The sequence below is a fragment of the Colossoma macropomum genome, unplaced genomic scaffold, assembly GCF_904425465.1.
Source record: "Colossoma macropomum unplaced genomic scaffold, Colossoma_macropomum, whole genome shotgun sequence".
Lineage (NCBI taxonomy): Eukaryota > Metazoa > Chordata > Actinopteri > Characiformes > Serrasalmidae > Colossoma > Colossoma macropomum.
This window is the reverse complement of record NW_023494809.1, coordinates 4,031,895-4,049,570: the sequence shown is the minus strand read 5'-3', so window position 1 is coordinate 4,049,570 and position 17,676 is coordinate 4,031,895. Positions and strand designations below refer to the sequence as shown.

Genomic DNA, 17,676 nt, shown 5'->3' with positions numbered 1-17,676 from the left:
ACCAATAGAAATGCTCCACAATCACTTGGAATAAAATGAACCCATTTGTAGAGAGGCAACCCAAATGTCAAGAAGAGCCATTATGTCCATTTCATGTCTATTTTACCATCGTGGCTGTAAATATGTCTCGGTACGTGCTAATGTACTAGTATAGGCTAACAAATATAAACAAAAACACAGACTTAGTTTGCTCTGCTTTAATCTTTAGCTCAGCTAGGGTTGCTTTTTTCGCATCTCCGGCAGGAAACTCTTCCTCAAAAGTAGAAAAGCTTCTTGTAAAATGTCTCTCAACGTTCAACTTTTTACGAGGCTGAAGTCGCTTCTCATTCACCAGCTTCTTGTTCAAATTTTTCCGTTCCATCTTAAATAGTGCAGCAGTTCTGGCGCCTCAGGAAAATGTGAACAAGAAGCTGACGAATGAGAAGCTGAATTGAGCTTCACGACTTTTTAGTGTTTGTCAGTTTCTCGTTGAAGATTAAACGTATCAGGAAACCAGCTGCAAATAAACGCAAATAAGTCAATTCTTCTCAAAATTGTCGATGCTGATCTTAAATCTTTCTCTTTGCTGTTTTGTTAGTTACTTGCTAAGCGAGATTGTTGTCTGCATTGCTATGGTGACCAGCAGTCTGCATGCCAACCTTCAGGGTTACAGGGTGAATTAGCAGTTACACTATAACTCCAGCTTTTAAGACTATTTCATTTTAAAACTTAGAATGTTTATTTTACTGCAAAGTAGCATTATTTTATTTTTACCTAAAAAATCTAGTTCAGCTGTGGAGCCGCAACAGGACAGTTGGCATGTTGCCGACCCCTGACCCACATTAAGAATGTTTTTGCTCTCCTGAGAAGTTACTATTTTGGAGACACTTGTTTTTGGACAGCGGCGATATAAAAACTCAGATGACATGTCCAAGTTCACTGGTCATTATTATGTATAGTAAATAAAATGGCTATATTTGCATTGTAGACATCACAACACCATGTAAACTGAAAATCAACTTAGTTTCTCTGCAGTGCAGCATTTCACCTCAAACCACTCTGAAAGACTTAGTTATCTGCTGTGCAAAAATTCTGAAAAAAGTTCCCCTTTAAAGCTACAATTATCTCTGCTCATATCTTTGCTTGGCCACAGAACAGACGCTTGTTCTGCAACATACAGTTGTGTGCAAAAGTCTGGGCGCCTCAGTCACCTGATATGTTGATTTTCACACATCCTCTACAGAGAACACACTTCTGCATATTATAATACCCAGTTACTGTTAATTTGCTAGATTTAACATATTAGGGGAATAATGCAGCCTTTTATATTATATTTTTTCTACTGTATTAAACTTGGCAATAAATAGAAACCATGCACTAAAATGAGCAGAAAAATGCCACATTTAAGTTTGCTCCCTGTAGACGATGTATTAACTGATTTTCACTTAGGAAATCAACAATTGATTTTTGATATTTGACCAGGGGTGTTCAGACTTTTGCACACAACCATATGTCTGAAGTAAACATTGCCGTTTACACTATGCCTATTTTTGTGACAATTCCACAAAGTTTTGTCATGATAGTTAAATATTTATTACATTTTACTCGTTAAATAGTCCATGAGAAAGTATTAGAATATATGCCTAGAATGTCACATCTTGAGTTTCATGCAGATAAATGGAACTGTATTTGGTCAAATAAAAAAAAAGAACTACAGAGAAATATTAGCCAACCCCCAGTGGCTACGGTTATGGCTCATGCGAGCATGAGCAAGGTTTGACAAGAAACCAAAAATAAAAAGGGGAAATGTTTTTTTAAGACTCATCAGAGTGTCAGTACAACTTGTCTGCTGATGGATGCTGGAGGTAGGTAACGACTTAAAACAGCTTTTATATGATCAGTATGCTACAAAGTGACTTTATTGTGTTGATTTAAGAAGTTACTCTGAAATGGAAGATAAATAGTCCAAATTGACTCAACACAGCGCTGCTCGGTCTGTGTTTTGCTGTTCTGTGCTTTAGTCACAGCTGATCCAGTTTAGAGAGGCTGGCAGTGTGGAATGTTTCTGATGAGCATATATACGAATTCCTCAACTGTGCAGTGCTTTGGCCTCAAACTCTCTGGTGAAGTAATCTACGCCTGTGAGTAAAGGCCTATTCACACTGAATCAGATTTTTACGGGGGAAAAAACGCATGGCAAGATTTGAAAACGAACACGTTAATGCGGTCTTTCACATTGAGTCTGAAACTGGCGGACTGCGACACTGTCCATTTTTAATCAGAGCTTGCTCAGTTTTCCGTGTTGTATGTTGGTGATATGAGCAAGAGGTCTGAAGCATTTGATGCCTCTAAAAGCTCCCTGACAGTATGAAATTTTACTAGTACATTGCTGAATGCCTGAGACATTGTTTTACAATAGTTTTGGCCTAAAATGTATTTTTTAAAAACCCATTCATGGTGGAGAGGTACATTCACAACTTTTTTTTTTCAAATTTACCACTGTTTTACCATCATCAATATTACATATCAACACTCAGAAGACACGTGTAGGTCCACTGGTCATTTTGGATAGTAAATGAAATGGATATATTTGCACTGTAGACATTACAACACTAAGAAAAAAAATCAAGTCAGTAGGTTTCTCTACAGGGCATTATTTCACATGGATAGTTATGGGCCTAAAATCTGATTGGCTGAGCCGTGTTGGAAGCCATTGTAAAATCCATGATATACCCACACCTATGACCGCCTCACAGCAACTGAACTCTGTATCACTGCGCCACGGCACGAAAAACCCTTGTGCTATTAATGGAAAAATCTTTTACTCTAATGCTGCTCGCATGGATCACCGAGTGTTTAAACTGAGGGGCAACTTGTGTTCTGAACTAGAACTAGGCTGGTCAGCTAGCTAACAAGCTAAAAGATAGCAAACATGCTAAACAACTCTAACATTAACATCCCAGGCTTGAATTAAAGTACTTACGATATGATTAATGGTAAAACGGCATATCAGAATAACACTTGAATGAATTACACACTTCAAACATCCGTGTTTCAGTCAGAAGTCGCGTCAAACCCAGGCTGAATCCCAAACGGCTCCGTACTCCCTAAATAGTGTTCTAGCTATGAGAGCTTAGAAGTTCCAGCCTTTACAGGCCAAATAGTGCATCGGTTACTGAGCATGGATGTTTCCCCAAATGACTATTTCTTAGCTGTATTTTGCATGGTTGGGGTGCAGGATCCAGTATTTAAACACATACGTAGTGCATTATGTAGGGAGCAGGGAGCCATCTGAGATTCAGCCCTAGCAGGAAAAGAGGGGCACCACTGGACTGATGCTAAATAAGACTTGCGGTGGTAATTTAGTGACCAAAAAGTTTTTGTGTTAAACAGTGCTGTGTTATCATATATTTGCTGTTATATGACAAAAAGTTTTAGAATTCATTACATGACCATAATACACAGCGACCAAACGTCCTCCGCATTCAGCCATCTATGGTTGCTTAGCAACAACAACACCATACTCTACAGCAACTATATTTCTTGGCGGAATAGTTGTTGATGTCGATTATTATTAATAATAACTTAAATTATTTATTAAAAAGTGTGTATTTAATCATATTTCGCGTTGGCCGCGTTTTAATAATTTAATAAATTACCCACGGCCTTTTATGGCTTATAGCTTTGTTGGACCAATTTAAAAGACGCTATCGTTTGTTGTGCAGACATTTAGAAGAATTAGTGGGATTCTCCTTTATGGTTAGCAGTTCCTCTAAAATCATACTGCATATATGCTCATATCTTTGCTTGGCCACAGAAGAGACGCTTGTTCTGCAACATACAGTTGTGGGCAAAAGTTTGAGTGCCCCTCGTCACATGATATGTCGATTTTCTAAGTAAAAATAAAAGAACGCATACAGAGAACACACTTCTGCACATTATAATACACGGTTACTGTTTATTTGCTGAATTTAACTCACTGGGGGGAAAATGTGGCCTTTGCAAAAGTTCTCACACATGTTATTTTATATTTAATTTTTTTCTAATATATTAAACTCAACAATAAATAACAATTAGCAGAAAAATGCCATATTTAAGTGTGCTCCCTGTAGAGGACGTGCTAACCTATTTTTTCAAGGTCTGAAAGGTTGGAGAATGACTGTGTTTCAATAACTGTATGAAGCCCTTTTTTTAGTTCGTTTAGGTGGATCTTAGTCTTTCCATTCCCACAAGCCTCATACTATTCCCTTCCCTCACTAATGAACGCTTCTTTTAATGAGAGGAGCATCAAGCACAGGCAGAACCTCGGGTTCTCCCACTGACACAGAAAAATACTTTCAGAATCGCTCATTATGTAGCTTCAGCTCTTGTGTGAGGAGCTGAAATTCCCCATGTGGTTGCCTTTTCTGCAGAATGGCCTGTCCTCATTATGTGTTGCAATTCCTAAAGAAATACACGGGGTGATTCAAAAAGATTAATCCGATTTCAAAGCGCCTTATTTTTATAACCGTGAGGCGCCTAGGAACCAATCACATACCAATTGAAAGAGGGGGTCATAGAGTTTCTGACTGTTACTGGAAGATGGCTCCCTTCAGCCTGCAAGGAGAAGGAGACCCCTGAGCAGAAATCGTTTTGTGTTCTCCACTTCAATAAGAGTGAATCCGTCATAACTGTGCAGTGTGATTTTCGTGGGCAGTGAACCTCCAACAGCTCAGAGCGTTCGTCGTTGGTTCCACAACACTGGATGATCTCCGAAATCGCATTGAAAGAGCCGTGAGTGACACCCGACATGCTCAGTCGAGTATGGGATGAGTTTGACTATGGCGTTGATGTTGTCTGTACAGCTGGAGGAGGTTCATATTGAGCTCTTGTAAAATTACATAATAAACTTTACGCTCATTTAAACCATTTACAGTTTACTGCATTGTTCTGTAATGATTTACAAGTGAAATAAATCATTTTGAAATCAGATGAATCTTTCTGAATCACCCTGTATTAATTGCTGCTACTTAAGGAATCCATATCTTCTTCCTCTTCCATCTTCTTCCCATGTCTTAAGTGTGAATAGGCCCTTGTAGTGTGTTTTAGTCCAGATTTGTCAATCCAGATGATGTCCTTCTCTCGCTCTGATATCTGCCAATTCAGGGGTATATTCTCTAAAGCTTATAAAACTGACCATCCAGGAAAATAAAATGGGGCTCAAACTGACCAGCCTAGTTTGTGAAAATGCTGAGTGCTATTTTATCTGTCAGTTCACAAGACCTAAAGTCTGAGAGACTGTCATAAAGTTTTATGCATTGATGTGTCAGTTTCATCACTTGGAAATGGCCTTTCAGGCTGGAATGTATTACTGACTAGGCTGACGGGGTCAGAAGCCAGAGGCCTCTGACTGCCAGAAGTATTGAGGGGGCCCTCAGACCACAAGGCTCAAGACTGCGCACATACTTAAGACAACCCATTGCAGATGTACACATTAGATTAACAATTTTAAAAAGCAGTTATTTTTATGGAATAAATGAAGAAATGCTGTCTGACTTCAAGTGGGATCTTATTGTTAATTCATAGGACATTGTTGTTGTAAACAATATCACAGTCCTGTTTTTGTCTGTTTGTAAGACCGGGAGTCAAAAAGAAGTGAAACATAGGCTTGAAAGCAGTGTCAGATCATGGTCTTGTGAAGCCTCAGGCACAAAAAATGTGTTTTTTAAAAAGTTTGATTTTTATATGTTTACTCACATGTTTACTCTTCTTTGTATATTTTGCATTGGTCACCAACACTCCTCTTGGAGATCTGCTTTCTCACCTTCTCCCACCCTCCCACCCCCCACCTAATACTAATGCATGTGATCCAGCCAATCAGAAATTGTGCAGAACTATTTGGAGCAGGTGTGGCAGATTGTGGTGGAGCTAGATTCTGCAGGAAGGTAGATTTCCAGGACCAGGGCTGGTGACCCCTGCTTTAGGAAATATTCAAATTGTGTCAGCTCAAAAAAAGTGATGGCTAAAAAAAAAAAAAAGTACTTTCTCTACTAGGTTCCAGACAACAAAGTCAACAATGGAGACGAACCCAAACAAGTTGAAGGCAACCCTGAGCAAGACTTCATCCAGGATTTGTGGCGTCTACACAGCAAAGAGTAAAACAAGCAGGACGGAGAAGCTTATTCTGGTCATTTCCTGCCTAATCACCAGTCTCATTCTGGCTGTCCTTCTCTTTCTCGCCCTTCTCTTCCCCTTAAAATGTGGCTTTGGGGCGTCTATCGCTACCACTGGTGCATTTTGGCTCTGCATCACGATAGCCATGTGCCTCTCTCAGAGAGTTCGCTGTTTTGGGACTCTCTTTCTTATGTCCATCGGTTTGAAGCAAGGTAGGAACCTGCTCATCACGACCGGCACGACTGTAGTGATCTTCTTGAACATTCAAAACATACTGAAGAACCTTACAGGACTTGCTAAAGGTCTGCTCTGCACTGTTGGGGAGAAATTAGTGGCCATTAATCTACCACCCCTCAAAAATTACATCCAAATGCTGAAATGGGTGGCTCGCCAACTCAAAAAAGGCCTACCAGAATATCTGACACTTGGGAATTACTACACAAATCACAGTTTTATTCCAACCGTACACTCGCAGAACTTCACAAACAAATTGGCAGAGGCAGAAAGAGCCCTGAATGAGACCGCCGAGAGCGTGCTAACTGTGATTGACACAGTGTCCTCCACAGGAAAGAAGGTGTCTCCAGTTTTGGGTGTTTTGGTTTTGGTCATCCTCACAGCGCTGTACCTGCGGAGGTTTCGCTCTGACCCAAAGCACAACAACATCTTCATCACCAGAAACTTCATAAAGTATGATGAGAAGCAGCGTCTGCAGGGAAAGCCCTCAGTCCTCCCCCTCAGCAAGAAGGAGGCAAAACGTTACGTCATGGTTCCGTCTGCTGGGTTTACCAAAAAGGAGGCAAAGGCCATGCTTAAGTTCAGCATCCCTATCGTAACTCACAGCCTGGCCTGGCTCTTTTTCGTTGGAGTGGATGCTCTGTTATACTGGATCATCATCACTCTGAGGAAGCGGCTGGAGGAGCTGGAGCCACTTCATGTTCCCGTGGCTTTGGAAATGGAGGTAAAAATCAGATCTAAATACTGTTCCTCAGTTGGTAGCAGAGCTACCCCTGTTGGGATCTCCATTAGGTCTCCCGGCAGTTCTCTGGTCTACAAAAATTAACCACTTTGTGTTGTATCACCTAGAACCGTCTATATACCGACAGTAGTACCATATATAAAATAAAAAAACAAGTTCCACTTTATTTGCCATCTACAGTTTATTTACTGATATTTAAGATAATTAAAAATGCAGTTGATTTTCAACTTGTTAGGATTAGGTTTAGAACTGAGGTTAAAGTTAGATTTCCGGCTGAGATTAACCTTTTTTTGGCATTTTTCACAATTTTCAGATCCTTTTACTTCTACTTAAGAGTATTAGTGAGTAAAGGAATCTATTTTCATTCACTACATTTAGCCATTCATATTAAGTTACTAATTTCTTGTGTTAAATTCATTATACTTGGTCGGTGACAGCATCTGTACTGCTTTGTGATTGGTCACTTTGGTCAAGTTGTTTTTTTGGGAAAGTACTTTTGCTTATGCGCATTTTAACCCAACTATCATTACATTTCCTTGAGCATTGATTCAGGCACTTCTGGGACAGGGTAAGGGTTCATTTTAGGTTTTGGATGAAGTTTAGGGTTAAGGTTAGAGAAAATTAAGGAGAATTTGAGTATGGTCATAGTATAAAAAGAGATTATATGACTAAAAAAGATAATGGGACAAGGGGAAGATGGGGTGGTGGGGTGTGAAAACATTGTCCCAGGAAACAGAAGGTACAGATGAAATTTTATAAGATGTTAGATTGGAAGGAGGAGGTGCTTCAGGCCGAATAAGTGTTATTGGACACTCACTTATTTGTAAACGCTTGTTTGCTCTGAAAAGCAGCCACTAAAGCCTCCTACACACTACTATAGCATACACGATGAAAAGGGCAAATATAACGAGATATGTTAGTAATATACGTTGGCTATTTGATTAAAATTAGTCGGTATCTATCTAGTATGGTGTGGAAGAGTGCAGCTACTCACTGCTTCATCACCGGGGCCTTTTTCTCCTTTCCTCTCCCCTCCTTCCCCTCCTTGTGTCCTTTGCTGGGACAGAAAGGAGCTTTTTTTGTAGGTACTGTCATCGAGGGAAATAAAAAAGTGGAGAATTTTTCCTACGACGTGCCCGTTTTTGAAAAGAAGTGCCTACCACAACCAGAACTGTGGCTCTACGAATCTCTGACACCTCTGTCAGCCATCCTTGGCTCGCTGGTTTTTCTGGTCCTGGTGTCTTCAAAGATGGACCAGCTGAGGCTCCTGGTGTCTGAGCAGTTCTTCTCAGATCATGCTGAGGAGAGGATCGAAGAGCTTCACAAAAAGATCCTGAACAAAAGATCCCAGTGGAAGGTTCAAACTGCAGAAACAACGCTGAAGTCTTTTGCCACACAGGTTGGTTTTCTTTTTGTGCTTTTTACTTGAGCAAAATATGGTGGTGTTTCACAGAACCTAGGCCAGAATTGTGTTTATTTGTTTCAAATAAATGTATGTTCATTAATTTTTGAAACAAATTAATAATACAACCCATTATTTCCAAAAAAGTTGGGACACTGTGCAAAATGCAAATACAAATAGAATGCAATGATATGCAAATCATGTACACCATATTTTTTTTAGGAAAATACTACAAAGACAAGATTTCAAATGTTGAAACTGAGAAATTTAATTGTTTTTTTTTATTTATGCCCATTTTGAATTTGATGCCAACAACACGTTCCAAAAAAGTTAGGACGGGGGCATGTTTACCACTGTGTTTCATCACCTCTTCTTTTAACAACACTCTGTAACTGTTGGGAACTGAGGAGACACTGCTGTAGTTTTGAAAGTGAAATGTTTTCCCATTCGTACTGATATAGGATTTCAGCTGCTCAACAGTTCGGGGTCTCTTCTGTCATATTTTTCATTTCATAATGTGACAAATGTTTTCTGAGGTGACAGGTCTGGACTGCAGGCAGGTCAGTTTAGCACCTGGACTCTTAATATGGAGCCATGCTGTTTTAATACGTGCAAATGTGGTTTGACATTGTCTTGCTGAAATAATCAAGGCCTTCCCTGAAAAAGTCATCTGGATGGCAGCATATGTTACCGAAACATGTATATATCATTCAGCCTTAATGGTGCCTTCACAGATGTGCATGTCACCCATAACATGTGCACTAATGCACCACTATACCATCATGAATACTGGCTTTTGAACTGTGCACTGATAACAAGCTGAGTGGTCTTTAGCCCGGAAGACACAGTGTCCATGATTTCCAAAAAGAATTTCAAATGTTGATTCGTCAGACCACAGGACACTTTTCCACTTCACCCTTGTCCATTTTAAATGAGCTCGGGCCCAGAGAAGGTGGCAGCATTTCTGGATCCTGTTTATATATGTTTTTTTCTTTGCGTTTTAGAGTTTTAACTTGCATTTGTGGATGTAGCGACAAACTGTTTTCACAGACAGTGTTTTTCAGAAGTGTTTTTGAGCCCATGCAATGATTTCGACTACAGAATCATGTCTATTTTCAATGCAGTGCCGCCTGACAGCCCGAAGATCATGGCCAGCAAATACTGGGTTTTGGCCTTGTCCCCTTTCATTGTTATTATGTACCGTAGACGATGAAAAGCAAAAGTTCTTTGCTATTTTATGCTGGGAAACGTTACTCTTGAATTGTTGCACTATTTGACTGTGCAATCTTTACAGAGTGGTGAACTCCTCCTCATCTTTACTTCTGAAAGACTCGGCCTCTCTGCGATGATCTTTTATACCCAATCATGTTACTGACCTGCTACCAATCATCCAACAGGTATTTTTTAGCATTACACACAATTACCAGCCTTTTGTTGCCCCCGGCCCAACTTTTTTGGAACATGCTGTTGGCATCAAAATGGGCATATATTTTTCAAAAAACTATAAAATATCTCAGTTTCCACATTTGATATGTTGTCTTTGTACCATTTTCAATTAAATATAGGGTTTAAATAACTTGTACATCATTGTATTTTACTTTTGTTTACATTTTGTACAGCGTCCCAACTTTTTTGCAAATGGGGTTGTAATATGTTTACTTATATAACACTTCATTTTAGTTACAGGTGCTTTACACAAGAATGTAAATACCACATTGAAAAGAAGTGAGAACACTTTACTTAAACCCTGCTGCATAACAATGATATAACCATGCCATAAACATGTCTTAGCAGGAATTATATTTTGTTCTGAGTTGTCATGACTGATTTTGCTTACTAATATAGTAATGTTATGTTACCATTACTTCTAAACGGCCAGTGTACTGTTTTTCTATTATTACGAGTTATTTTCATTGGTTTTCTTGAGTTTTCTTGATCAATGGGCATCATTTACCAAACATTCTTAAGAAAAAAATTTCTTCTTAAACCCTACTTACGCAGTTTTCTTTTTTGACACTAAAGTGTTTATTGGGTTTTTTACAAGTAGACATAAATGTATACAATGAAGGAATGTCACAATCAGAACAACGGAAGGTAAAAAAATGTTGTCTGTGGTTACAAAACTCTTATCGACTTACGTAGTTTTCACAATGACCCTGATATTCACCAGTGTTTTCTTATTTGGGATTTGTTCTCAGGTAAGAACAGAATCTACACACACTCAAGAGCACAAAGGTGTGAACAGTTCTGTGGTTTAAGAACACGTCACAATTCTGACACAGACTTTTTCTTAAGACCTGTCTCAAAAACAAATTTAAGAAAAAGGAAGATATCAGTGAATGAGTTAAAAAACAACATGCGACTCCATGGCCATGTTGTTGTTTTTTTTACTCTTATTTGCATCATTATCATGACAAAACATGATTGTAGGTGACTGTCATGACAAAAACCCTAATATTTGATGTCATCAGCTTGTCTTATGCTAATTTTTACTGTGCACTCTAGTCAGCCATGATGACCCCAAACGTAATGACATCTGTCATGTTACTGATAACAGTAATATAACACTGTTATATTACAGAGACTGTATTACAGAAACTTTCTATCTTTAGTCCTAAATTAAAACCTAAGGTCAAGATAAGATTTTTCACAAATTCACATTACTGAAGCAATTCTTATCCTAATTTAGAAATGATCTTACCTTACAAAGGCCACAGTACAAAAACTTCCTGTCTTTACGTAGCACACTTCTAAGCACACAAAAGGAGATTAAAATCTAGAGGACGAGGCTACGGGTTCATAGCATTAGGAAAACAAAAGGAAATATAAGGATTACTTAAACCCAGAATGAAAATATTTAATCTGTGTATATTATGAGAAAAAATTAAACCAGACACATTAATAGAGTGAATTTATTGTTGTGCTTCACTCTTTTGTCTTTTTTTCCTTTCAAAATGAAACTGAGATTATGTCCTTGATAGCAATATGACAGTCGACGACTGTCGCCCGGTTAATGATAAAGCTGGTGGTCCACTGGCGTTTTGCTCAGCGTTTTCTGGGCGGCCCACCGGCGGTTAAGCAGAGTATTAGACAAAATTCCTCTTATAATCACTCATTTCTTTTCTTTAGTTATACTTTGTAAATTAATTTAGTAAATCATTTTAATCGAGCTCAGTATCAGCAACAACATTTTCTATAAAATCATTTTACATCAGGCCTGGTCATTATTTTTTTTTCACTCAGTTGTTTGTAAAATTTATCTAAGTTTCTTTTCTAAAATAAAAGTCTCTGTGCATTTAAAATCAGTTTGAGGAGATTAAAAACTAGTTAAAGCTTGTATGCAGGACAGTAATCTGGGTGGTCCGAGGGTGGACCAACAATGGCAAAGGGTCAGCGGCGTGCCGACCTTATCAAGCCAGCGGACCGATATATGCTCGCTATCTGGAGTACTGTTTTAAAAGCACAGCAAATTAATTAAAAAAAACAATGAACAGGTGTTTGAGAAAAATAACAAAATTATTAAATAAAATAGACAAAAGGAAACACCCCAAATATGAAATTAACCTCTTATTCACCAGGGTATATTTTGGTTTGTCCATCTGAATTTACATGACCAAATCGTAAGGCAAATTATTCGGTAACTGCATGAAATTAATTTTTTATTTATTTATTTTATTTATTTTGTGTAAAAGTTCCCCTCAAATTGACAGAAAATGTGTTTTATGATCACACATATTGCTATATGCTTACAATTTAATGCTGAAAGCCAAAAGATCACTGAAGAGACGCCATCTGTTTATAGTTTATAGCCCAGATTTGTGGAAAAATGGGTCGACTTTCAGTAGATAAAAGAAAATTGTGAGTTCAGCTTTTATTATAAAGTTTAAAATTACATTACCCATCTATTTGACTGGAAAGAAGAAAGTTACAGCTCTCATATGACCCCCACCTTTAGAATGTAGCTTATGAAATATGAAAGTTATGAAGAATATGACGAAGTGCGTTTTGGAACCACCGGTGGTCTCAAGCTGAAAAGGTCAAGGCTTGCTGCTAAAGCTGAATTTGCTCTATAACTACGAGTCAAAATAGCTAACTAGAAATAGAGAACTACAACTTACAGCTCAATGGCGGCGGAAGGGCGGAGCGGTCGAGGCGCGATGAGGAGAAAAGTCCCTGTCGTTTTCGGGCCGAGCAGCACAGCGGCGAATGTGGAAATCTTCATCAGAGGACCCTCACAGCTTTCCGCTCGCTGTGGGGTCTGTCTGACCTTGTTTATGGGTTGGACAATCAGCTCGTTTAAGCGGAAACAAGCTAGTCCACACACAACGAACCACAGCTTCAGAAACCAGCTCACGAGCACATAAAACCAGCACCAACAGTTAGATAACGCTAGTTCTGTCCCGCTCGGTGCTCAAAACGACTATAACTCACGAAAATATATATCAGGTTTATAAAAATCACTCTTCAGGTAGTTATATCACCCAGTCCTCCTCTAAACCTCTAAACCAAAAGAAAATAATTTTCTAAAAAACGCGAAAGCTCAGTTAAACTCCGTTTTTTTCCGTTTTTCTCGCTGCGGTCTCTCATTTTTCCCGCGGTTTTCCTCTCTCTCCTCCCCCCTCCTCCTACTCTCTCTAGTCCCGCCCCCTAACTTATCAAAACTGGGGAAATCTGTGATTGACATTCTAAATACTCAATCAGGTGTTTAAACTAACCTCATTCTAAAACGGTAGGTTGTCTCTTGTACACGATTGTGCGAGTCTTTCTAACTCACGGTTCTTAAAGCGACAGTGCCTAAATAAAATGATTAATTCGAGCGAACGTTTTGCAGTTCGTACGCACGTTTTCTCTTATTTGTGGTCACGATTTCTTAAATCATTCCCTCATTTTCTTTTAATCGTGCGCACATTTTCTGTACTTAGTGGGTACATTTTTTAATTCATGATCACGATTTTCTAATTCGTTCTCTCGTTTTCTTTTAACCGTGGTCATGTTTTATTTTTAACTGAACGCACGTTGTTTGTGTTTTGATAACAGCTCCCTAAAACTGTCTGACGAGTTTTGATGAGTTAGATTGATGAGATAATGAGATGCTCATCAGGTTTGATTTTGATTTGGGGGGTTATGAGGAAACTGTAGATCCTCTTCACAGCAAACAGCCCACGGTGTTTCTGCTCCCGGTCAAGCTGTGGTGTTAGAGACCATCACACAACTACAAGAAGAGATCAGCGTTTCAACATCCTCACATTAATATATCTACATCTAATTCATAGATCTGTTAAACTCTCTCGCCATTTGACGTTTCTGTGCGTGTTTAATTTGAGTTTGTTCAAACGTTGACACTGACCATTTCTTCCTGTAACTGTGCGATGGTCTCTAACACCGCAGCTTGTCGGCCAAGCTGTGCCTCTATCTCTGTTAAATATGATCATTAGAAAGTGCAGTTTAGTGAATATTGTGGTTGTAGTTTGTTGTCTTCCTTCATTTCACCACCAAACTGCAGCTGCACTGATGAATCTGAGGGCCGTTTGCTGTGAAGAGGAGCTGCAGTTTCCTCATAACCCCCTAAATCAAAATCAGACCTGATGAGCATCTCATTATCTCATCAATCTAACTCATCAAACCCGTCAGACAGTGTCAGGGAGCTGTTAGTTACTTCGGCACAGGACAAATAACACCACCTGTATCTACTACATTGATTTTACGCACAAATCAAAAAAATTAAACAATGTGCGTTCCTTTAAAAACGAAGCATGACAACGATTAAAACAAAACGAGAGAACGAATTAGAAAATCGTGATCACAAATTAAAAAAAAACATACCCACGAAGTAAAGAAAACGTGCACGTTTAAAAGAAAACAAGGGAACGAATTAAGAAATCGTGACTACGAATAAAAGAAAACATGCATACGAACAGAAAAATGTTCGTTCGAATAAATTTTTTTTTGTACCCCGGGCTACATTTAGTTCTTAAGATCCGACAAGCTTAAGATAAGATTTTATTTTACAAATTCACTTGACAGAAGCAAATCTAGGAAATATATTTAGGAAATATATCTTATCTTACAACATCTGATCTTATCTCAAGTTAGTATGTCTTAAGCTGTGGTTCCACCATTTCAGAATGGTATCCAAAAACGTCCAGTTCGTTTACGCAATCCCACAATGCACCTCAATAAATAGTAGTTATACAACCTGTACCCTAGCAGAGAGGGGATACCCATAATAAACTGCGTTGTTTGGTTTGGAGATTCACACAGCTTCTCTGAGACTGATTAGCGAGGCCTGCAACAATGGCAGCGTCTCACAGTCCTCTCCTAAGACCTGTTACGGATGTAGGTCAGCTCTTCTGGTGTGTGCAGTCAAACTGAGAGATTAAAGTGGACTGGTAGCAGGACATTTATAGTGTTTATGTGAAAGAATCTGCTGTTGTACAGTAATGAGCAAACCCATTTGACATAGTGTCAGAAATCGTTTACTACTATCATGAATTCTGTTCTCTATAATAGTGCTGTATTTAGTGATCCAGACTTTCAAATGTAGGGTTTAGTGATCAGGGAACCATTTCAGACACTAAACTACTTGATCAAGGGCGACGATCAACTGTTATGACTGTTTCCAAGCAACCGACAATACACGCACAGCTGAAAAATAAACACGTCATCAAAGTAATGTTAACAATGTAAGTTAGTTAGCTAGACAGCTACCATTTCCAATGTAAAAGGTCTAAACGAAACTAAAGTGTGATAAACTGGAACAATACTGTGATAGCACCCCCTGCTGTTCAACAGAGCATCACCACTCTGCAGTTTGGGTCCATCAACATCCTCATGTTCAACGGTCTCCTCATTATTCACCACCATCACCTTAATATTTAATCTGATAAGTTTTAATGAACATGAACACACCAAGGAAATGAGGACACACGTCTGCATGTCTGGGATTTTTGAACCACCACCATTTTGCAATAATAATGAATACAATGTCATTGTGCTACACACTTAAAAAAGATGGTTTTCAAGGGTTCTTTAGTAAAGAAAATGGTTCTATATAGAACCATGAACACTCAAAAAAATCCTCTGCATAATAAAAGGGGTTTTTTTGCATCATGAAAGGGTTCTTCAGATTGTGAAGAATGTGTTGTATATGGTTATATAGAACCTTTTTGAAAAGGGTTCTATATAGCACCAAAAGGGTTCTGCTATTGTTACAAGCTTGACAGCATAACAATAGAAGAATCCTTTTTGGTGCTATTCAGAACCCTTTTCAAAAACGTTCTATATATAACCATCCACAGCACATTCTTCATCAACATGAAGAACGCTTTAATGATGCAAAGGGGTCTTTGAGTGTTCATGGTTCTACATAGGCTTGAAAAACCATCTTAGTGAAATTGTTATGTTGCTTGTTATGGTTACCTAAAAAAATCGAAATTTTAAACTCTTAAATGGCCAGGACCTGCCAGCAAGGCCAAAGCTTTATTACACGCTTCTATAACCTAAGAATAGTTCAGCCAGTTTGCACTGAAGTCCCTGAATAATACATAATGTATGTATGTCATAAGACTGGGATTTAAGGGGTTAAAACAGAAGGTAGGACACCACTGAGGTTGTCCTAAAGTCAGGACAGTGTTTAGGAAATGTTGTCTAGTTATGAAGCTTCTAGACTCTTTCCTTATCTGGAGTTAGAATAAGATTCTAAACTTAGGAACTGTTATAGCTACCGTCATAAACTCAGTTCTAACTGAAGTGAACTGAACAGATAAGATTTCAGAGTTAGGGTGTATCTGTGACGTGGCCCCTGGATGTAATATGAAATCTGCCATGGCATGATAAAGTCAGTGTTATGTAGCCGGGCTCAAGTGCTACCCTAAAAACACTACTATCTGCATGAAAATAACAGCACAATACAAATACAAGATGAAATATTTCTTGGCATATACTAGCCTAAACTTTTTTTCTTAATCTGGAGTTTTATATATATATCTTGATCCTCCACCAACTGAGCCGTATGTGATCCTATAGGGTTTACAGTAAGCCTGCGTTAATACTTCAATGGATCAGTGACATATGGCTCCTGTTAGGACAAAACTTTTTATCTCCAAAATGGTAACTTTACAGGAGAAGGAAAGACCTACTTTACTTTTAATGTTAGTCAATGTAACGCAACCTTTTTCCAAGTCATTTTGGGCCGTTTCTTTTGGTCCATTCATCATGAAATTCACCCACAATGTAAAGAGCAACAGGCATTTTCAAACTATGTCAAAAACTGAAATGCGACAAAAATGGAGATACAAGGTTTTCTTCCGACAGCAGTGATATGCTGGTGCTCGACCATTAAGGGCTGTAAATGTTATAAACAAGCCCTTGTTGTCAATGCGGAACTTGACAGGAAGCCAGCAGACACACAGTAACTTTTGAAATGAGATCTGGTAGCAGGAACATTGCCATTAGTGTACTGGGGAGTGTTTTATTCCCTTAATAATTTTCTGCTTTTCTCTTTTTTTTCAGCTCCGTTTTTGGTTTCCCATATTCTTCCGTCATGAACAAGAGAACCTTGAGAAAATTATGTGAGGTTTGTTTTCAGTTGATCTTACTCTGTTCTTATGAAAGTGCACACAAAATGCTTCATGGAGGTATATTTTACCTTTGCACATGTGCTGAATGCAGATCAGTTACAAACCTTACATCGTAAATATGCTGTAGATACTTTAGTGTTTTGTTCTATGTGTGCTGTCATGTGTATTAGCAGTTTTGTTAAAAAGAGTGTGTCTAATGTTTTTGTTTGATATATGAACTACTCCACAGCACAAATTACTGATCATTTCATCAGGTTGTTGGTTCTAAAAACACACAGTACAGTGCATATGTTTGAAAAGCAAACTGTTTGAAAGCATTTATCACAGCAGTGCTTTTTTTATTGTAAACTTATGACATTAGAATAAATGCAAACAAACTTTAATGCTGCAAAAATAAGAATTGCTTTAAAAACACTGTTGGTACTCTGTGAGCTAGTCTGATGAACACAGGGTTCTAGATTTCTCCTTGAAGACCCAGCTAATGCACAGATTTGTTCGATTCCATTAGCAGCACACCTGATTTAAGTAGTGAAGTATTGCTTAGACGAACCAGGTGTTGGAAGATACAAATAATATCCTCAAGAAGA

The 17,676-nt window shown here is 38.5% G+C and overlaps 1 protein-coding gene across 3 annotated transcripts; it reads left to right on the top strand.

Annotated features, from left to right (window-relative positions):
• The first annotated feature begins 1,815 nt into the window (after window positions 1-1,815).
• Window positions 1,816-17,239, top strand: LOC118798977 (dendritic cell-specific transmembrane protein). 3 transcript variants are annotated; one of them, XM_036558631.1, is made up of 4 exons: window positions 1,816-1,844; window positions 6,013-7,090; window positions 8,175-8,507; window positions 17,022-17,239. In XM_036558631.1, exons 2-4 carry the CDS (start codon window positions 6,035-6,037, stop codon window positions 17,082-17,084), a joined length of 1,452 nt encoding a protein of 483 aa, XP_036414524.1. In that variant the 5' UTR covers window positions 1,816-1,844; window positions 6,013-6,034; the 3' UTR covers window positions 17,085-17,239. The 3 variants fall into 3 exon arrangements, with proteins under 3 accessions (XP_036414524.1, XP_036414523.1, XP_036414525.1); XM_036558630.1 differs by having other exon boundaries at window positions 1,816-1,848; XM_036558632.1 differs by lacking the exon at window positions 1,816-1,844 and adding an exon at window positions 1,855-2,120.
• Window positions 17,240-17,676: the final 437 nt, after the last annotated feature.